This window comes from Xenopus laevis, chromosome 5L (assembly GCF_017654675.1).
Source record: "Xenopus laevis strain J_2021 chromosome 5L, Xenopus_laevis_v10.1, whole genome shotgun sequence".
NCBI lineage: Eukaryota > Metazoa > Chordata > Amphibia > Anura > Pipidae > Xenopus > Xenopus laevis.
The window spans coordinates 139,438,771-139,462,390 of NC_054379.1; the positions used below are offsets into that span (position 1 = coordinate 139,438,771).

Here is a 23,620-nt window from a genome sequence, read left to right on the forward strand (position 1 = left end):
GCATCTATATGCTTCTAATAGAGATAAATTAGGCAGACTTTTATCTGACTAATTACACAGAGCAAACCCCATAAAAGTCAATAACATGCTGGCACAGGAAAGGGTGGGTCCTCAATAAGAACAAATGCAGCCTAGTCTGAGTGATATGTACATGTGAACAGTGATCCCTACAGAAAAACAAATATGCCTCATCAGTAAACAGGAATAGGTTCTCACAAGGCTGATTTATGTTTCAGAGTAGAAAAGTTAATTTGGAAAAGCCATAGAGATTTGCTATACTGCTGCATTATGTAGCTGCTTACATATTAAATGAACTTTTAGTATGATGTAGAGCAGTGATCCCCAACCAGTAGTTTGTGAGCAACATATTGCTCACCAAACCCTTGGATGTTGCTCCCAGTGGCCTCAAAGCAGGTGCTTATTTTTGAATTCCTGTCTTGGAAACAAGTTTTGGTGCATAAAAATCAGGTGTACTGCCAAACAGAGTCTCCTATAGACTGATAGTCCATATAAGGGCTACCAAATAGTCAATCACAGCCCTTATTTGGCACCCTAGGAAGTTTTTGCATGCCTGTGTTGCTCCCTAACTCTTTTAATTTTTGAATGTGGCTCACGGGTAAAAAAGGTTGGGGAACCCTGATGTAGAGAGTTATGTTCCGAGACCGTTTTTAATTGGTTTTCATTTTTTATTATTTGTGGTTTTTGAGTTATTTCGCTTTTTATTCGGCAGGTCGATTTGGAGTTTGCAATGCCAGCAATCTGGTAGCTAGGGGCCAAATTACCCAAGCAACCATGCATTGGTTTGAATAAGAGACTGGGATATGAATATCAGAGGCCTGACTAGAATAACAAGTAATAAAAAGTAGCAATAAAAATAAATGACTAGCCTTAAAGCATTTGTTTTCAGATGGGGTCAGCAACCCCCATTTGAAAGGTGGAAAGAGTCCGAAGAAGGCAAATCATTCAAAAACTATATAAAAATAAATAAATAATGAAGAACAACTGAAAAGTTGCTTAGATTTGGCCATTCTATAACATACTAAACGTGAACCACCCCTTTAAATCATATCAGTGGCATTGTGTCCCTTGCTTAAAGGGATACTGTCATGGGGAAAAAAAAAATTCAAAATGAATCAGTTAATAGTGCTGCTCCAGCAGAATTCTTCACTGAAATCCATTTCTCAAAGGAGCAAACAGATTTTTTTTATATTCAATTTTGAAATCTGACATGGGGCTAGACATATTGTCAATTTCCCAGCTGCCCCAAGTCATGTGACTTGTGCTCTGATAAACTTCAATCACTCTTTACTGCTGTACTGCAAGTTGGAGTGATATCACCTGGATTTAAGTGCAGAATTCTGCTGTGGCAGCACTATTAACCGATTCATTTTGAAATTTTTTTTTCCCATGACAGTATTCCTTTAAGTAGGAGAAATAACAGCCTACCAGAAAGTAGTTCCATCCTAAAGTGCAGGCACAAGTCAAATGACTGAGGGCAACTGGGAAATTGACAAAATGTCTAGCCCCATGTCAGATTTCAAAATTGAATATAAAAAAATCTGTTTGCTCTTTTGAGAAATGGATTTCAGTGCAGAATTCTGCTGGAGTAGCACTATTAACTGATGTGTTTTGAAAAAAAAACAGGATCCCTTTAACAGGATTTTCCAACCTTCTTGATTGATTTTGATTGGATACTGGTCATGAAGACCATCATTATAGCCCACATGGCCAACAGCCCTGTCAGAAAAGTCTAAAAGCATAGCAAGAAGGCAACTGAACAACAATGAAAAGAAGATCGAGAGAAAGACAGTAACCCACACCATAGTACTTTTAAACTTTTACAATTTCATTGTTATGAAAATTAAACACCTTAAAGTAATGAGAAACTGCACAGAATTAATGAAGTTAAAAAGCACGTGAAAGGGTAAATACAGTAAAACCTCAATTTTTACGTCCTCTGACTTTAAAGGGGTGGTTCATCTTTAACTTAACTTTTAGTATGTTACGGTTTAATGTTTAGTATATTATGACATTGCAAAATGGAGAGCTGCTAAATAAAACACTTAAAAATGAAAACTAATTACAAATTGTCTGAGAATATCACAATACTAAATGTTTACTCAAACAACCCCTTTAAGTTTTTTTTGTGGTCCCCCGATACATAATGCATTTCCCTGATTTTACAGTTTCCTGGGTTTCATACAAATTTTTTTCTTGTCCACTGAAAAATGTAAAATGGTGGTTCTACTGGATGTATTTTACTACGTGATATTTTGGGTAATTTCTCTTTAAATAGACATGATTATGCCCACTTTTGCACACTGCTGTTATGTAAATATATAATGATGTTCGTTTGTTAGGTCTTTGAAAAACACAGCACATCAAACAGACCTCAAGCATTGAGTTCCTGTGTGTCACACACCTGCCACTAGCAGCTGTTATAAACTGAACATCCTCCCTGTTTCAACTGAACCATATCACTGCCTCCTGTTATAGTCAGCTTTATCCTTATGTGCACTATAGGAATTGATCTGTGTGTACAACAGGCCCACAGACACACAAGCAGCAGTCAGGGATTCATAGGAAACGGCCTTTAGCTGTCTGTGGGATTCTGGGAGTTGTAGTCAAACACCTGGAAGGACCAGAGTTGCATTGATTGTGCATGATCTAATGAGTACCATATCTATAGCACCCATAACTCACAGACAGCATGCAGGAACTACATAACCCACAATGCATTGCACTGTGATGTTCCTTTCCTTATTGAAATCATGTGTGCAGGGAATTGTGGGCTTTGGAAGATGCAGTCTGAGGACTGTTGATACAAAGTAACAGTAGTCAGTCAGTTCAGCAAAGTAGTCAGACAGATCAGAAGGAGAGCAGGGGCTAGGCTTAAAGGGGTGCTTCACCTTTAAGGTAACTTTTATTACCAATTCTAATCAACTTTTAAATTGGTTTTCATTATTTATTTTTTATAGTTTTATAGTTATTGGCCTTTTTCTTCTGACTCTTTGCAGCTTTCAAATAGGTGTTGCTGACCCCTTCAAAAACAAATGCTCTGTAAAGGCTACAAATGTATTGTTATTGTTTCTTTTTATTACTGATCCTTCTATTCAGGCCCTTTCCTATTCATATTTCAGTCTCTTACTTAAATCAGTGCATGGTTGCTAGGGTAATTTGGACCCTAGTTACCAGATTGCTTAAGATGCAAATTGAATAGCTGCTGAATCAAAAGTTAAATAACTCAAAAACCATCAATGATAAAAAATAAAAAGCAATTGCAAATTGTCTCAGAATATCACTCTACATCATACTAAAAGTTATCTCAAAGGTGAACAACCCCTTTAAGGAACTGTTCCAAACCATTAAAAAATCATGAAAAGTCTGCAAATTTTTTAATTGATATTGCAAAGTTGCTTGAAATTGTGTTTACCTTTTAAAAAGCTTAAGTTATGTGGAGTTCCCCTTTAATGATTAAAAATGTTTATATTATTAATAATTAAAATGGATTTCATGGGAGATGGGCTTTTTGTAATTCAGAACTTTCTGGATAACCTGTACAAATTCTGTCACCCATTACTACTGTGGCTCCTATAGAACATGCCACAATAGCCCTCCCTTTTTTAATCACTGAGCTCTACTCATCCTGCCATGGAAACCAAAACTGGTTAAGTGGGAATGTCCAGCTATTTCTGTATGACCCAAAGCATAATTTAAAATGGAATATAAACTACTTAATGAAATCAGGAGTGTCCGTTTTCTATGCACTTCTGGAGTTATCCATTAACAAAGGCAAAGTTTGCTACATACGAAGGAACCCATAGCAACCCAACAGATCTTTGCTTTCATTTTTCACAAACTGTACTATACCAGTAAAACTTAACTGCTGTTTGGTTGCCATGAGTTACTAGAGTGTTACTACAGAATCCCTTTTGTATCCCTCATTCACTTGTGTATTTCCCACCGTTATGTATGTCTGTAATTAAATCCTTACCCACTGTAACACACTGCACCTTTCTAGTACCATCTGTTAAGAGTCCTGCGTGGAACCAATTTCTAAGACCCGGACCAGACCTGAACCCCCAGCCCGCGACCCGAACCGCATATTTACCCACTTTGATCCACTACCCGACCCGCAACTGCCTTATCCCCAACCCGTCCAACAACCTACCAACCACCTTCAAACAGGAAATGATGTTGCTACAAACCGGAACTGACGTCATCAAAAGTGGGCACATGTTTTGCAAAACTTTAAAGGAACAGTTCAGTGTGAAAATAAAAACTGTGTAAATAGATAGGCTGTGCAAAATAAAAAATGTTCCTAATATAGTTAGTTAGCCAAAAATGTAATGTAAAAAGGCTGGAGTGACTGGATGTCTAACATAATAGCCAGAACACTACTTACTGCTTTTCAGCTTTCTAACTCTTGAGTTAGTCAGCAACTTGAAGGGGGGCCACATGGTAAATATCTGTTTAGTGAGTTTGCAATTGATCCTCAGCATTCAGCTCAGATTTAAAAGCAACAGATATGACCCATGTGGCCCGCCCTCACGTCTCTGATTGGTTACTGTCTGGTAACCAGGGTAACCAGTCAGTGTATACCAAGAGAGCTGAAAAGCAGGAAGTAGTGTTCTGGCAATTATATTAGACATTCAGTCACTCCAGCCTTTGTACATTACATTTTTGTCTAACTAACTATATTAGAAGCATTTTTTATTTTGCACAGCCTATCTATTTACCCAGTTTTTATTTTTACACTGAACAATTCCTTCAAAAGGAGACAATATTACATAAGATAAGAAATTTAGAGGAGACCCGCAACCTGCATCTATTACACGCACCTGAAAATCCTCCCCTCATTCCGTAGCCCGCGGGTACCCGACCCGCTGCAGGACTCTATCATCTGCCATAACACATATCAACTCTACAATAGACGGCATCTACGGAATGCCATCCTTATTCCCATAACAATGGATAACTGGAATGCCATCGCTTATTCTCCATAATTGTGCATAGCTGGAATGCCATCCCTATTCTCCATAGCAATGCATAGTAGCTGCAATCCCATCCCTTACCAATCAGTCCACGTGCTGAAGGGATGGAGAGTGTACATACAATATGCCCACCTTTCTATTATTATGATTATAAGAAATGCACATTGGTCGCTAGGATCACCAGGCAACAATACACATACAGATGATCTTTATCTATGTGTATATGGCCACCTTTATTCTCTATAACAGTACATAGCTGGAATGGCATCCTTATAAATCATTTTTAGCCTACATAAAACATAGGACACTTATTTGTTGCTTGTATCTAGAATGTCAACCTTATCTATTGCACCTGTGTATATTTGGAAAGGCATACTTATTTATTCTAACAGTGTACAACTGGAATTCCATCCTCATCAATTGTAATTGCATGTTATCTAGAATGCCATCTTTATTCACTGTAGCTGGATTTAACTGGAATACCATCCTTATCCATTGCAAAAGTGTATTTGGGCAACTAGTACAGGTATGGGACCTATTATCCAAAATGCTCAGTACCTGGGGTATTCTGGATAATGGATCTTTCCGTTATTTGGATCTTCATACCTTAAATCTACTAGAAAATTATGTAAACAAATAAACCCTATGGGCTGGTTTTGCTTCCAATAAGGATTAATTATATCTTAGTTTGGATCAAGTACAAGCTACTGTTTTGTTATAAGAGAGAAAAAGGAAATTATTTTTAAACATTGGATTATTTGGTTAAAATGGAGTCTATGGGAGACAGCCTTTCTGTAATTTGGAGATTTCTAGATAACGAGTTTCTGGATAATGGATCAGATAGCTGTATTACCATAGGTTTAGCACACTTGCATAACTGCCAGCAATAATTACAGGTACTCTGCTACAAAATACAAATACACAAAATCTACTTGTGTGCCATTAGGAATGAGCACAAAGAGCCACCATATAGATTCCATCTAATACATACAGGCATTTTACAGTTAGGGAGAAGCACCCACAGCGCATAACTATACCGCTATGCTTAACTCGGAGCATAAAAAGGAATGGTTTACCTTTAAGTTAACTTTTAGCATGGTATGGAATTGCTTAATTCTAAGCAACTTTTCAGCTGGTCTTTTTTTTCTTTTTTATAGTTTCTGAGTTATTTGACTTCTCCTTCTGACCCTTCACAGCTTTCACAAGAGGTCCCTGACACCCAAAACTGCTGAATAAAGAGCTAAATAATCCAAAAACCACAATCACAAATTGTCTCAGACTATCAAGCTCTACATCACACTAAAAGTAACATGTGAACAACCTCTTTTAAACATGATGGTGAAAAACTAAAGGCCAACTGGCAACTCTTTCTTTGGAACCACAATATTGCATCTTTTGTAATGTAATCTGTATGTTCATTGTTTACACCCATTTATTGTATAGCACTGCAAATATGTTGGCCAACATATCAATAGCTTTATCATTAATAAGAACAGGAATAAAGGTCAGTTTAATGACATTCTATACTTGCTTTTGCCATTAAGTCCTTCTTTGTGCTGCTCACAATGAGCTTCATGTGCTGGTTATTTGTTTATCATGTTCAGTGCTATAACAGATTATCTGCCAAGTGAAAAGTTCTTTAAAGGAGAACTACACCCTAAAAATGAATATGGCTAAAAATGCCATATTTTATATCATGAAATTCTTGCACCAGCATAAAGTTTCAGCTTCTCAATAGCAGCAACGATCCAAAACCTCAAACTTGTCACAGGGGGTCACCATCTTGGAAAGTGTCTGTGACACTCACATGCTCAGTGGGCTCTGGGCAGCTGTTGAGAAGCTAAAGTTAGGGGTCGTCGCAAATTATCAAGCAGAAAATAAGGTTGGACTGTACTATATAAGCTGATGCTACAAGGCTGATTATTAAATTCTAATGCGAATTGTGCTGGTTTCTGAGATGACATAGTAATTATCTGTATTAATTAATAATCAGCCTTATATTGTGACATTTCTATTCTATGTGTACTGTATATTGTGAGTGGGTCCCTAAACTCAGTAAGTGACAGCAGCACAGAGCATGTGCAGTGAATCAGCAGAAAAGAAAATGGGGAGCTACTGGGGCATCTTTGGAGACACAGAGCTTTACTGCTAAAGGGCTGTGGTTGCCTTGGGCTGATACAGAAGCTCAAAACACAATGTACAACATTTCTAGCTACTTCTTTAGTTAGGCATTAGTTCTCCTTTAAGAAGGTTAATAACAAATGGGTGTCAATGGGGTTGCGCAGAAAGATGAGGGTGTCAAGGGGTTCCAAGGACACATCAGGGTGTCATGGTGTGGTATGAGGAGCAGCCTTGTAGTTTCTGCCAAAGGTCCGTGTAAAGTTTAACATCCCACCATATCCTGATGGAAATGATACACAGAGCATTTGCCTGCTTGCTGCATCCTTATAGCCCCCTCTATTGCTGCTACCCTACCCATACAGTAAATGACTTTATGCGAATGTTTTGTCTCTTTCCAATATATTGTTTATCATAGTTTTCCTCTGCTGCAGACATTTCCAGTATCTGGTATCTTGAGAGCACAGTTCCGCCCTGGGCATCGTCCTTGCTCATTACAGCACACGGTGCCTCCCCAGAGTTTCCTTCCTCACTCTATGGCAATTGTCTAATACTTCATAACAGCAAAGTTAGCTAGCACCGCACTGCAGCCTGTGTTGAGCAGCAAAGGAGGTCATGCTGCAGGGTTGCAGAGCCGTGACACATTCAGGAACATACATATACCATTAGGATGACCTCAATAAGCTATAGCTACATTAATATTAAAAAAAAAAAAAAAAAATCCTGGAATACATAACCACGAAACAAAGTGCCAAACTCCTTCACTGTTGCATGACCAAAGCAGTCACTGTGAACACACTTGCTGGTTCATTGAGGGGTACAGAGGGTAGTAGAGTGAGCTCAGTCATTGCTATGGCCCCCGAAAACCAACATTTCATCATATTCATCATATGTTTCAGTTATAGCTATACAGTTATAGATATACGGATAAATAAGGCTTCCTCTGCAGAATAGCCTACAGTATATAGCCATGGTTTATTGACCATAAATAGTAACACAAAATTAAAGTAAATACTTATATTGACAATCATATATATATATATATATATATATATATATATATATATATATATATATATATATATATATATATATATATATATATATATATATATATATATATATATATATATATATATTTCAAAATGGACCAGCACTCCTGTTCTTTTTCAACTGATTTTATTAAATCATCACCTGTGTTATCCAACGTTTCGGCCCCCCTTGGGTGTTGGTGTTGAGGTGGGTAGGAAAAGACGCGCTTTTAAGGCTTTCAAGTTAGCTGGGACAGCCGAATCATTTAAGGTACAAGGAGGCCAATAGATCATGCAAAGAAGCTATAAGGCAAGCTAAAATTGATATGGAAAAGGATATTGCAGCAAGCAGTAAAAAAAAAAATCCAAATTTTTTTTTAAATATGTTAATAGTAAAAAAATGAAGCAGGAAGCGGTGGGACCTTTTCTATCAGAGGGGGGTCAGCTGGTTGATCAAAACAAAATAAAAGCACAGATTCTGAACTCATATTTTTCATCTGTCTACACATATGAGGAACCAGTTAATGAAGGTTTCCTTCTTAATGGTCCCAATTCTAGTAATACAACTAATGATGCATGGTTCACACATGATGAAATTCAAAAGAGACTAGAACATGTTAAGATTAACAAAGGTCCGGGCCAGATGGTATTCATCTCAGGGTACTTAGCAAGCTTAGCTCTGTGATTGCCAAACCTCTTTAGTTAATTTTTCTGTGCCGAAAGACTGGTGAATTGCTAATGTGGTGCCTCTATTCAAAAAAGGATCCCGTCCTCAGCCTCAAAACTATAGGCCAGTAGTCTGACGTCAGTGGTAGGAAAGCTTTGAAGGGTTAATAAAGAATAAGATACTGGGCGTCATAGCAAATTACAATACTATGAGTTTGTGCCATCATGGTTTTATGTGTAATAGATCTTGCCAGACTAACATAAAGGGATCCTGTCATCAGAAAACATGTTTATTTCAATATACATCAGTTAATAGTGCTACTCCAGCAGACTTCTGCACTGAAATCCATTTCTCAAAAGAGCAAACAGATTTTTTTATATTCAATTTTGAAATCTGACATGGGGCTAGACATATTGTCAATTTCCCAGCTGCCCCAAGTCATGTGACTTGTGCTCTGATAAACTTCAATCACTCTTTACTGCTGTACTGCAAGTTGGAGTGATATCACCCCTCCCTTTCAACCCCCCCCCCAGCAGCCATAAAATAGAACAATGGGAAGGTAACCAGATAGCAGCTCCCTAACACAAGATAAAAGCTGCCTGGTAGATCTAAGAACATCACTCAATAGTAAAAAGCCATGTCCCACTGAGACACATTCAGTTACATTGAGAAGGAAAAACAGCAGCCTGCCAGAAAGCATTTCTCTCCTAAAGTGCAGAGAAATGGATTTGAGAAATGGATTTCAGTGCAGAATTCTGCTGGAGTAGCACTATTAACTGATGTGTTTTGAAAAAAAACATGTTTTCTGATGACAGGATCCCTTTAAGAGGGATATAAATGAGCTGGAGAGAGTGCAGAGACGTGCAATTAAATTGGTTAGAGGGGTGGAAGACATAAATTATGAGGGGAAACTGTCAAGGTTGGGGTTGTTTTCTCTGGAAAAAAGGCGTTGCGAGGGGACATGATTACACTTTACAAGTACATTAGAGGACATTATAGACAAATAGCAGGGGACCTTTTTATCCATAAAGTGGATCACCGTCAAGAGCGCCGACAAGATACGCAGTGATATATATATATATATATATATATATATATATATATATATATATATATATATATATATATATATATATATACACACATACACACATATACATATACACATATATACATATATATATAAATATATATATATATATATATATATATATATATAATATATATATATATATATATATATATATATATACACATATACATATATACATACACACACACACACACACACATACATATATACACACACACACACTTTTTTTTTTATTATTTATTTATTTTATTTACACACATTTAAAAAATAGAAATAGTTAAATAGAAAGAAGCTACTCACCATTTGGAGCTTAGCATTCAGGTATACTGGCAGCGAGGAAAACAATCTCAGGTGAAAGTAGGAGCAAACTAAAACTCATCAGACAGAGGACATTGGAGAGTTAAAGGACAGATACTTCTTTTAGCAGCTGCGTTTCTTTATAACATCTGGGTTCCTGCAAGAAACAAACCTGTGTTTCATTGGAAAGAAAAGAAAACCAGCACAAAGGCTTTTGTAGGAGGCACAGGCATGGGCATCTGATTCACTATCCAGAGAGTTTTAAAAGTGTTAAAGTGAAATGATCCTGAGCAGCATTTTACAGCAGATAATAAGCCAGATCCCCGGGCGTGGGTGACAGGAGAGTTCAAATTTCATGGTTTCAGAATGAAGCAGTATAGTGTTTCACACTGACTTTCATTTTCGTTAAAGGAGAAACAAACCCTTAATAAAAAAAAACTCTACCGCCCCTACCCTACATAGACCCCCCTCCGCCCCCCCAGCCTAGCTCCCCCCAGGCAAATGCCCCTAACTCTTTACTTAACCCTCCGTGCAGATTCTGTCCAGTGGAGTTCACAGACGCCATCTTCAGCCGCTTCGGTAATCTTCAGAATGAGACCGGCGCTTCGGCAATTTTCGAGAGTTTTGGCGCATACACAGTTGTCGAGAAACAGAAAATTTCTCCAACTGTATATGCGCTGCTTCGCCGTTCTCATTCTGAAGATTACTGAAGAGAAGAAGATGGCTGCTGTGAACTCCGCTGGCCAGAATCTGCACAGAGGGGTAAGTAAAGAGATAGGGGCATTTGCCCAGGTGGGCAACTAGGCTGGGGGGTCTATGTAGGGTATGTTTTTCCTTTAACTCTACTTAGTTCTATACAGGCTCATTAAAGTGGTTTATGATATAAGGGACACTGCCGTCACATTAACATGTGTTGACTTCAGCCTGCAAAATGATTTACATCACTTTTTCTTTAACATGTCTTTGTTCAGATGGGGGAGACGGGGGTCTGAGTTAAACTGGCCATAGACGCAAAGATATAGTTGTATGAATCAAAGTTTCGTAAGATTTTCGGACCGTGTGTAGATTGTCCAACATTTCTCGTAACATGGCAATCGTCATTTAGTCGATCGGACAGGTTAAAAGACTTCTGTTGTCCAAAGATAATTTTTTGCATGTATTGCCTATCTGACGATATCAATGCATGACTGTCATTAGAATTTGTCGGACATAACTTTCGTACGATTGCTGTCACAGGCAGAATATCGTCTGATTTGTTCTTTTATTATTTTATTTCATCTTAATGGTTAGTGGTAGGTCGGAAGATTGGGACATCCAATCGTTCGTCGAACACAAAGGGAAAATCTGCACGTCTATGGCCAGCTTAATACTCTTACAAGAACAAAAGGTGCAAATAGGCTCATTTATGGTTCTACTGGCTTGAGATGCAGGTTACAGACTTGTCTTATGAGAGAGACACGAGGATACCTACTTTATGCTAATAACATAATATCAGACACCCTTTAAACAGCAACTGCAAATATGACTTAATTGTTGCTATACGTGGTTAAGAGGGACAAATGGCATGCCACATGGCAGGATTTGGTGGAAGGAAAGACAAGGTGTGCCTCTTTGGATTGGAGGCACTCAGAGAGGAGAGCTGCCTCATAGGAAAGAAAGTCTCACCAGGCTGTAGAAGAAGTATGTGGCATGCGAGGTAGCAAGAACTGAATGCACCACATTCCCAGGCAGTGCTTTACCCAAATACATTATCTTTAGCCAAGCTTTTTGCCTTTAGTTGAAAGCTTCCTCAGTCCATTTCCTTGTTAATTACATAGGCACATAAGCAAATCCAGCCCTTCCAAAGAGGCTCCAACAAATAGTTAATGCGAACGTAACATTTTGGCATCAATTCTGCCCCGTCCTTGATAGGCCTTGGATGTTTACTGCATGAACTGTTCTTTATTTCAACTACTGAATGCATTTCAATGGGCACATTTCCCTCAATTTTAAGTAATGTTTTTCTGGATTTTACATCAAAATGTTGTCCTGATGTACCCAAAAAACGTTTTTTTTCCTCTATGAATGTTATTTGTGAAATAAAGAGGTTTAAAATACTAACCAGATGTATAGTTTACCATGGCTGTGCCTGTAATTGGTCAATTCCAATTAGTCTGTCCCTTATACAGTCCTGCATCCATCACTTATTGCTTTAGGTTGTGTATATGACTGACAGAGAGGACTTGCACATGCCCCCAATAGTGTAATATTAACACTGCAATGCTTAACCCTTGTTATTAACACAGTAAATATTGTATCTCAAAGTAAAACAGACTCCTGTGCTTATATCCTTTCAGTACTTGAAGAAAGTTACTTTAACACATTTCCCTGATTTTAAATTTTCCCGGATTTTACATAATTTTTTCCTGGTCCCCTGAAAAACGTAAAATGGGGGTTTTACTGTATATTTTTGATTTGTATACATTGGTATACAAATTAGGGTTGCCACTTTTTCTGCTGGTGGAGACCGGGCAGGGAATGGGGCCGTGACGCGGAGGGCCCGTGATGTCAGGGGGCATGACTATGATGCGCGAATCGGCGATTGGCCAATCACTGTGTCAATCTTGAGGAATCCTGCCCGGTTTTCCTAATTTGGAAAACCAGGCAGGAAGTTTTGACCTGGGCAGCCCTTCAAATTACCGGGCTGTCAGGGTCCAAACCAGACAGGTGGCAACCCTACTACAAATGTATTGTTATTGCCGCTTTTTGTTACTCATCTCTCTCTTCTGGCCCTCTCCTGTTCATATTCCAATCTTTTAATCAAATCAATGCATGGTCGCTATGGAAATTTGGACCCTAGCAACCAGATTGCTGAAATTGAAAACCAGAGAGCTGCTGAATAAAAAGCTAAACTCAAAAACATAATTCAAACCAATTGCTAATTGTATCAGAATATAAAAACATGTAAATATACACAATACCTGCTACTGTGTGACATACAAGCTCTATAGGACAATATTATAAATTACTAGGTATTGGTTATACTGGGTTTCCTAACAGATGTTTTTCAAATCGGAGAAAGTCCCAAGAACCTGTTTCCTGTTAAAATATTGGTTACTTGGGTCACGTTCCTGGTGGTGACATAGTTTCAGTGTGGGATAGAGTCTGTGACCATTCATAATAATTTGTCACTAAATAAACCTCACCGACAATGACATTTGCTATTCTAGCATGCCAAAACGACCCACCTTGGATAAGCGTTACTGTAAAGGAAAGAGGTACAAATCCACAGTAGAATGCTGTCATTCAAAACAGCCATCATAGAACCTCACAGAAAGCTCACAGAATGCCTGGGGTTTTCTGGATAAGGGATCTTTCTGTAATTTGGATCTCCATACCTTAGCTTAAGGCTACTAAAAAATTATTTAAACTTTAAATAAACCCAATAGGATTGTTTTGCCTCCAATAAGGATTAATTATATTTAGTTGGAATCCTGTACAATGTTATGTTTTCTTATTAGGGAGAAAAGAAAAATACATTTTTAAAAATTTAATTAAAATTGAGTCGATGGCTTTCCGGTAATTTGTAGCTTTCTGGATAACAGGTTTCCAGATAAATTCATATCAGTATATTTGCATGCTGTCAGGAGAGGACCACATCAACTAGTCAATATGGTCCAAAAGTTTTTAAACCTATCCAATATATCTGGCTAATTTTCAGCTACGTATCAATCACAGGCCCATACATGAACAGATAAGATGTCAAAAGGGCCAAATCTGCATCTTAAATCTGCATCTTAAATTTGCATATGTATGACCAGCTTTATTTCTATGGATCTAGAAGGAAACCATACCATTGCCTGTAAATTTAGCTTTAGCTGTCACTGTTTGATTTAAAGCAGGGGTCCCCAAGCTTTTTAAACCGTGAGCCACATTCAAATGTTAAAAAAGAATTGAGGAGCAACACAAGGATGAAAAAAGGTTCATGGGGGTGCCAAATAAAGGCTGCATTTGGCTATTAAGTTGCCCTATGTGAATTGGCAGCATACAGGAGGCTCTGTTTGGCAGTACACCTGCAACCAAAACTTGACTCCGAGGCTGGAATTAAAAAATAAGCACCTGCTTTAAGGCCACTGAGAGCATCATCCAAGGGATTGGTGAGCAACATGGTGCTCGCGAGCCACTGGTTGGGGACCACTGACTTAAAGAAATAAAATAAAGTACACCTGAACCTCAGCAGTGGATAATGATTTCTGGATTGGCAGCCATTTATTTATAGCTTTGGCCCACATGGTATCATCTATTCAAAAAAAAGGTGTCTGGGGCCACTTGTGTGAGTTGGGGCTGTTTTATTCGCCCCTTCCCTGTTTGTTGTAGCAGTGGCCTAGTCAAGCCAATACGGTAACACACTGAACTCTGCACCCTAAAACCCAACCAGAGATTGCACAAAGAGCACATTAATTTGACCACACTACACAAAATGATAATGAGAGGACAGACTGACAAAGTACAGAACCCTACTTTCTTTTTAGCTAAAGGTCTTGCAGAAACCGCCAGGTTTGTTACCTTTTCTAGAAAAAAAAAATACCAGCCTTCCTACCTTTGTTATGGATCTTTTCTATAAAATGAACCTGGCACCAATTATCATTTTGACCAGATAGGCCACGAAAACACCGGGTAGCAACCCTTGACATTGCAAGAAGCATTCATTAAAGAAACGCACGTTTGCCTGAAAGGAAATGAGCAATACAAAGTTTCCTGCAGGCTGAAGACACCCAGCATATGCAGCAGAACATTCTCCGGCAGCTCCCCAGCTGTTGCACGGCAGCTTCAGCTCGCAGCAGGGCATGCTGGGAGCAAGATTTCAGCAACAGCTGGGGAGTGAGAGGCTTGACTCATTCTCTTCACAAAATGACCTTCAGCCTCACAATCCACATCTGCCACCAAACACCAACGCCTTATTATTGGGCCTGTGGGTTGGATAGCACCAAACGAGTCCAGCGATTACAGACAAAGCGTTTACCTTGAGCAGTGCCAATTATTACCCTTATGAGTAATGTAGAGGGAAAATAAACACAGGTTCCCTGCTCACCTACAGATGTTGTTAAACTGTAACTTTTCCTTCCAAAAACAAATTTAATGTTCAGAGTATTATTCTGGGTACAAAATGAGTTAGGTACATATAAAGAGAATATGGGCCTTAACACCTAAACAACAACTATTTCCCTATAATTATATTCATGTAAGCTGCTTTTTGCTTTGTTCTGTTTAGATTTAGACAATGCTAAACATTTCCTACATTCAAAAGCAACAACTCCCGACAGCTGGCAACGAAAGATGCTGCTACAGTTGTGGCAAATTTCCGGCCTTACCACAGCCAGTCACACAATATGGTTCCTCTAAAGGACAAGGCAAGGCACTACAGCATGGCCACCATTTTGACTGATGTACAGGTGGCATGTACAGTGGTGTGAAAAACTATTTGCCCCCTTCCTGATTTCTTATTCTTTTGCATGTTTGTCACACTTAAATGTTTCTGCTCATCAAAAACCGTTAACTATTAGTCAAAGATAACATAATTGAACACAAAATGCAGTTTTTAAATGAAGGTTTACGTTATTAAGGGAGAAAAAAAAAACTCCAAATCTACATGGGCCTGTGTGAAAAAGTGATTGCCCCCCTTGTTAAAAAATAACTTAACTGTGGTTTATCACATCTGAGTTCAATTTCAAAGGTTATAAAGCCATTTCTAAAGCTTTGGGACTCCAGCGAACCACAGTGAGAGCCATTATCCACAAATGGCAAAAACATGGAACAGTGGTGAACCTTCCCAGGAGTGGCCGGCCGACCAAAATTACCCCAAGAGCGCAGAGACAACTCATCCGAGAGGCCACAAAAGACCCCAGGACAACATCTAAAGAACTGCAGGCCTCACTTGCCTCAATTAAGGTCAGTGTTCACGACTCCACCATAAGAAAGAGACTGGGCAAAAACGGCCTGCATGGCAGATTTCCAAGATGCAAACCACTTTTAAGCAAAAAGAACATTAAGGCTCGTCTCAATTTTGCTAAAAAACATCTCAATGATTGCCAAGACTTTTGGGAAAATACCTTGTGGACCGACGAGACAAAAGTTGAACTTTTTGGAAGGTGCGCGTCCCGTTACATCTGGCGTAAAAGTAACACAGCATTTCAGAAAAAGAACATCATACCAACAGTAAAATATGGTGGTGGTAGTGTGATGGTCTGGGGTTGTTTTGCTGCTTCAGGACCTGGAAGACTTGCTGTGATAGATGGAACCATGAATTCTACTGTCTACCAAAAAATCCTGAAGGAGAATGTCCGGCCATCTGTTCGTCAACTCAAGCTGAAGCGATCTTGGGTGCTGCAGCAGGACAATGACCCAAAACACACCAGCAAATCCACCTCTGAATGGCTGAAGAAAAACAAAATGAAGACTTTGGAGTGGCCTAGTCAAAGTCCTGACCTGAATCCTATTGAGATGTTGTGGCATGACCTTAAAAAGGCGGTTCATGCTAGAAAACCCTCAAATAAAGCTGAATTACAACAATTCTGCAAAGATGAGTGGGCCAAAATTCCTCCAGAGCACTGTAAAAGACTCGTTGCAAGTTATCGCAAACGCTTGATTGCAGTTATTGCTGCTAAGGGTGGCCCAACCAGTTATTAGGTTCAGGGGGCAATTACTTTTTCACACAGGTTTGGATTTCTTTTCTCCCTAAATACTAAAAACCCTCGTTTAAAAACTGCATTTTGTGTTTACTTGTGTTATCTTTGACTAATAGTTAAATGTGTTTGATGATCAGAAACATTTTGTGTGACAAACATGCAAAAGAATAAGAAATCAGGAAGGGGGCAGATAGTTTTTCACACCACTGTATGTGCCATTCCGTGTAAGATACCAGACACACGATGGCAAGTGTAGCGGGTGTGACCCCCTGCATGTTTATTACTTCAGATGTAACGTTTCGGGGTGCGTGCCCCTTCGTCAGAAACACCCCCGAAAAGTTACATCTGACGTAATAAACGTGCAGGGGTCACCCTCGCTACACTTGCCATTGTGTGTCTAGTATCTTTCACGGATCTTTAAGTAGGAGAGGCGCCGACATCTCTAACTAGCACCGGGCTTAAGCTAAAGGAGAGGAGGGGGAAAGAGGACCAGTGTGGATTATGTATGTGCCATTACCACAGGCCAGTCCTTCCTGACTGGGCATGCTGCATGTGCACCAGCAATAGAGATGGCAACTCCCTTCTATTTGGATTGGGGAAAAGGTTCCTGCATAGAAGACAGTGAAGACATGCAAGAAGTGGCTTTTTAACCCACTACATGTTAAAGGGATCCTGTCATGGGAAAACATGCTTTTACAAAACACTTCAGTTAATAGTGCTGCACCAGCAGAATTCTGCAGTGAAATCCATTTTCAAAAGAGCGAACAGATTTTGTTATATTCAATTTTGAAATCTGACATGGGGCTAGACATATTGTCAGTTTCCCAGCTGCCCCCAGTCATGTGACTTGTGCACTGATAAAGTTCAGTCACTCTTTACTGCAAGTTGGAGTGATATCATCCGCTCCCCCCCCCCCAGCAGCCTAACAACAGAACAATGGGAAGGTAACGAGAAAGCAGCTCCCTAACACAAGATAACAGCTCCCTGGAAGATCTAAGAACAGCACTCAATTGTAAAAGCCAAATCCCACTGAGACTGATTCAGTTTCATTAAGTAGGAGAAATAACAGCCTGCCAGAAAGTAGTTCCATCCTAAAGTGCAGGCACAAGTCACATGGCTGGGGCAGCTGGAAAACTGACAATATGTCTAGCCCCATTTCAGATTTCAAAATTAAATATAAAAAAATCTGTTTGCTCTTTTGAGAAATGGATTTCAGTGTAGAATTCTGCTGGAGCAGCACTATTAACTGATTTTTTTTCACATGTTTTTCCACAACAGTATCCCTTTAATGTTTTTTATAAGTTTATACCACACAATTTCCAACAGCAGTACTAGTTTAAGCTTGACAAGTCAGGTACCTACTTACTAACAAAATGGGTAATTTTAGTTTGACACATATTTACACAGTTAGATAAACAACAAAGTTAGTTAGAGAACATTAAAGCTTATGAAAAGTTTAGAGGTTCCTGATGCTGCTCCAGAGCTCACGTGCAGCACATGATTCTATATAAACACACAAAGGAGTCAGAAAGTCCTGCTTGTTACCGACTCCTCAGAGCTACTTTCTGTGTTAGGGTAATGCCTGACGGGAAAATTTGCCGTCCGAGATAGATTGTCGCTACTGTGGGCAACAAATATCCTGAAGATGCTTCTCCTCAAGTAATAATTTAAATAGCCGGTGGAAAAACCTATGAAATGCAATGTCGCCCGGAGTTTCCTTGCGAGGCAACTTGCGACGTGTAGGTTTTGCCACAAGTGATTCCAATTTTTGCCCATGGGGGGGGGAAGCATTTTCTGGCGTCACCTGCAGTAACACAAATTTTTCATGAACAACAAAATCTCCCCAATGGCCATTACCCTAAGGGACATCAAAACACAGTGATGAAATAAATAAAAGGCATAGTCTGTCCAGGTCCAATAAACAAAACCAATCTATAGTTTGCCATTATATATCTGACTTGTTTATATTCTACCTGCTGATTGGTTGCTATAAAGGGCTAGACTTGCAAATGTTGCTCCTTTTATAACATTACCTAATTAAGCTGAAAAATCTAATGTACTTGGTATGTTTAGGCTAATAGCCTCTTTTCACCTTCCACTGATTCCCATAATGAAATCTATGGGAAACACACAGAATTGATTGGTTCTGTTTTGGCTGATTACAATCAGCTCAGCCCTGCTAATTTGTATTTTACATTTTAGTAAGTGTTCCAACAAGTGTTAGCATTACTGATTTGCAAATAGGTTACTTCACACGAGTGGGCACTACCATACCAATCTCCACTAAAGCTGCAATTAGCAGCAGCAGTACGGGAATAAAATAAAATGGCCAATTGTGACCCTCCCACTGAAAACAGCATCTTCCTAATACTAAATAAATCCATATACCTTGGTTGTATAATCACAGGGTCATCTCATTTGTTTTCACGCTGTGCTGCCAAAACAAATGATTGCTGGCCATTCCCCGTATTCACCAGGTGAGGTAAAGGAAAGAAGCTAATTGCATGCCCAGAACATTCCTTCACCGTTGCACTTATATTAGCATTAGCTAACTGTGGCTTTGGGGATCTGTACAGTATTAATATAAACTCTTTAGGTTTAAATTGTAAAGCTTTATTGAGCAGGGCCCTTATTGCCTTGTGTATTGGCTAACTGTTGTATGTAATATATACATTTAGGGGCATATTTATTTACACTAAAGACAAACATCACCGGTGATATTGCCCACAGCCCATAAACAATTAGGTGTGAACAGTCACCTACAAGAAAACAAAAGCAAAGATCTGATTTGTTGCATCACCAGTGATGTTTAAATATATATATGCCCCTTAATGTATACACTCTTCCATTGTACAGCTCATTGTGTGTTAATAATATAATAATAATGGTAGGGGTCAATACTTGGAAAAAAACTGATTTATAAATATAATTGGCAGGTGCCATATTACTTGCACTGTCTAATGAATTTTCATCGATTACAGCAGAATGTCACCTTCTGTTGAGACCACTAGATGGAGCTTTTCTATGGCCTAATCCATGCAAAAGAATGTTCTATGACAGTGATCCTCAACCAGTGGCTCGCAAGCAACATGTTGCTCACCAACTCCTTGGATGTAGCTCTCAGTGGCCTCAAAGCAGGTGCTTTGAATTCCAGGCAAGTTTTGGTTCATCAGGTGTACTGCCAAATAGCCAATAACAGCACTTATTTGGCATCCCAAATAACATGCTTGTGTTGCTTACCAACTCTTTTTATATTTGAAAGTGGCTCACTGGTAAAAAAAACTCATCTCGCAATGAACTTGATCATATTTTACAAAAATATCATTCAATCAACCCTGTTTACAGAAATACTTAAGGGTACATATGTTGAATATAAATGGTATAATTAACACATCAATTGCTCTGGGTCCATTCTTCTACTGTTATGCATTAAGTGCCCTGACGTTAAACATTTTGCATGTCTATTGAATAGAATGAAAAACATAACCCACCCCCACAAAAAAACCTAACCAACCTGTTGCTACTAAGATGTGTATGACTGCTGTTTGTCATATTTAGCCCTAAACTACATTACTGTGTAAATACAGCAAAAATTATTCGATAGGCCACACAAAGAAAGAAAATAACACTGACCCTGGTGGGCTGCACCAGGTCCTACATTTAACTAGAAGAGTCTGCTTTTTAAAGGTTAACAATGCGGACAGATTGTCCCCGGGCAATGCAAACCACAAACCCAACAGTACTGCAATCCCCAGAATTCCTCTGCCACAAAGAATTACACACAATCCCACATGCAAAGTCTGAGAGATACAGTTGAACAAAACTAATATGAATTAGGAACTGAAGACAAAGAAAGGGACCCAGATGAAAATGTTGGCCTCTACACCATGCAATACAAAATCAGTATTGCTTGGGACCTTACAATGAATAAACATTCTAACATGTGTGGGTGTTGCCAGAAGAGGAAATATTAAGATTCCTGTATTGTAACAGCCATCCTTATATCCAAAGCCTGAATAAACAAACCAAATCTTATTCAATAAGGATCTCCTGATTGGTGTAAATAACCCAAGGAATTAGGAAATGCTTGGAGCCAATACTGTAGGAGCCTCTCCAGAAATGTTCTCACGCCACATGCCATCACGAATATAAACATGTTAATAAATGGTAGTCCTCACTAAATGCAATGAATGTTTCAGGTATATGGGGCTCACTCCAAAACAGGTGCTATTCTAATTATTGTTAAATCCTGAATGGCTGGTTTAAGGGTAGGACTGAGAGGACAATTTGGCCCCATACATCACAAGTAACACATATTTTGAAAGAAACATGAAAGTTTCTCAGCAAATACAAAAGTGATTTCCAACCTCCGGCCCACTAACTGTTCCTAACAGCAAATCTCAGTGTCCTACTGATATAGCTGGTATGCTGTGAGTTTGAGAGGTTCGCATGTTGGATATCCTTGATGTTCATTTGTGTCACATATCTACAGCAACCCCTACACAATGTTATGCATCATGAGTTTCCAATGTGGCTAAGCCTGTGCTACATTGTTCCTACCATTACTGGATTTCCCACTGCAGCATTGTACTCTGTGCTGCACTTCCCTCTCCCAGGCTGCACATGTAGGCCAGGCCTCACCCAATCAGCACTAGGAGCAGCTAGCATGTGTCACCGATATGAGTGGGACTGATCCGGCAGCCCAGTGGAATGTCTCCTCCCTGCAGCAGCAACAGACAATGCTCTCCCCTTCATTAGCATACAGCTGACACTTAGAGCTTTTCATAGCGACTGTCCCACTGAGCTGCATGTGGCCCCAGGAGGCTGTCTGACCCAGGAAGCCGGCTCTATAGAATGAATGCCCCCCCCTTACACTTTTACTACCAATTACATCCAAATTACTTCTCTGCCAATGGCAAAGTTTTACACTAAGTACCACAGACACAAAATGGATGGCTATGATAAAGAAAGGCCCCCTTACACCTAAAAAGTACCCAGAATCCCCTCTCTATGTGTAACTTGTGCATTAAAGGTCTTAGAGAACAGCAATGCACATTCTCCCTTACCCACACCCACCCTTATCCTGCTTCACAGGAGCAATTAGCAGGAGAGCAGGGATGCTTGAGCTTCCAGAACAGACACAAGGCTCCACTTGTTCGCTCAGACTGTGCATGGTCACTACTACACACTGTATACATTACTACTCACTATATCAGGGGTCCCCAACCTTTTTTTTTACCTGTGAGCCACATTGAAATATAAAAAGAGTTGGGGAGCAACACAAACATGAAAAAGTCCCTTTGGATGCCAAATAAGGGCTGTGATTGGCTATTTGGTAGCCCTATGGACTGGCAGCCCACAGGAGGCTCTGCTTGGCACTATACTTAGTTTTTATTCAATTAAAACTTGTTTCCAAGCCTGGAATTCAAAAATAAGCACCTGCTTTGAGGACCCTAAGAGCAACCTCCAAGGGGTTGGAGAAGCAACTTGTTGCTCACGAGCTACTGGTTGGGGATCACTGTTATGTACGAATAATCAGATCCCAGCATTGCAAGAGCAGGCCCCGTCACAACAGAAAACTTCATCAGTAAATCAACGATTTAGTAATTAAAATGGTTGCATGTTCCATTAATCACAAATTCCCAACAGGCTGATGACTACAAAACTGACTACAAAACTCTGCACCCACCTTATATCTTCAGATTGCCATGGAATGCAGGGAGTTTTAGTTTCCCCGACAGCTGGTGGGCCCCATATTGCATATACCAGTATCATAATATGCAGCTGCACAAAATTTTCCCCCCAAACATTGTGCCCAGTATCAATATATAGAAACTTCACAAGTGGGGCATATATTCATTTATCCATTATGAGCAAGTTCTTTATTCTATATTTTGTATATGGATTATTGGTAAATCAGTGATTAATCATGGCAAACACACACCCACATATATATGTTTAATTCGTATTAGAGACACAATATAGTCGGATGCATTTGGGTGGGCTACTTTGTTCTGAGAGTTAAAACAATGGTTAATATGGAAATCTGTCACATTGTTATATCCCCCACAGCAACCAAACAGTGCTGAGCACAAGCCCAGGAATCAGTTTGCAAAAGCCAGTAAATATAAGGAATATTATCCAATAAGTCAGCAGGCACTACCCTCCCCCCCAAGCAGAGCATGCTGCAGGAAATTAGTGCATTGTGTGGGACCATGAGAGCCTGCAGATCAGCACACATCACAGTCTTGGGGGGATCAAGTAATTGGGAGGACAGAAGGGGTGACCCTTGTGCAAGGGACTTACCTGAACACAGGACACGACTGGCTCACTATTCCCAGCTCACTACTAGAGCCACTCTTTGTTACCATTGCCTGAAAACTTGAAAATGAGGCAGGCATGAGCAGCGGAGCGTCGAGTTCATCCACCCGAGCACATCCGCGATCAGACCTAGCCATGCAGAATCAAAACAATTGCCATGTTATCTCCTAGGCTAGGAATTCTCAGCCATCGTCTGCTTCCCTTACATCAAGGACTTCTAAACGGCAGACGTCCCGGTGTTGTTGATTTTATTCAATCCTCAGAAGCCATGCATGCTGGGAATTGTAGTTTAGGGAAGCTGAGAGATGCTGGTTATGGGTCAGGGTGATTTGATACACTGTACCTTTCAGCAGGAGTTAAATAAATCAATGGCCTTGCCTTGATGACTGTGATTATCCAGATTATGTATTGGCCAAGGAGGGTTGCTGCCTGCT

General features: G+C 39.5%; 1 protein-coding gene across 3 annotated transcripts in view; it reads right to left on the reverse strand.

The window, feature by feature from the left end:
• tfdp2.L (transcription factor Dp-2 L homeolog) overlaps nucleotides 1-23,408 on the reverse strand; it is a 45,525-nt gene extending 22,117 nt beyond the window's left edge. The window contains exons 1-2 of one of the 3 annotated variants that reach the window (XM_041563485.1): nucleotides 23,172-23,407; nucleotides 10,204-10,357 (exon numbers count right to left, since the gene is read on the reverse strand). In XM_041563485.1, coding sequence (XP_041419419.1) covers nucleotides 10,204-10,206 — 3 coding nt within the window. In that variant the 5' untranslated portion in view covers nucleotides 10,207-10,357; nucleotides 23,172-23,407. Of the gene's footprint in view, nucleotides 1-10,203; nucleotides 10,358-21,425; nucleotides 21,572-23,171 lie in introns of those variants that run through there. The other 2 variants (XM_041563486.1, XM_041563487.1) reach the window with 2 other exon arrangements.
• Between the last annotated feature and the right edge of the window lie 212 nt (nucleotides 23,409-23,620).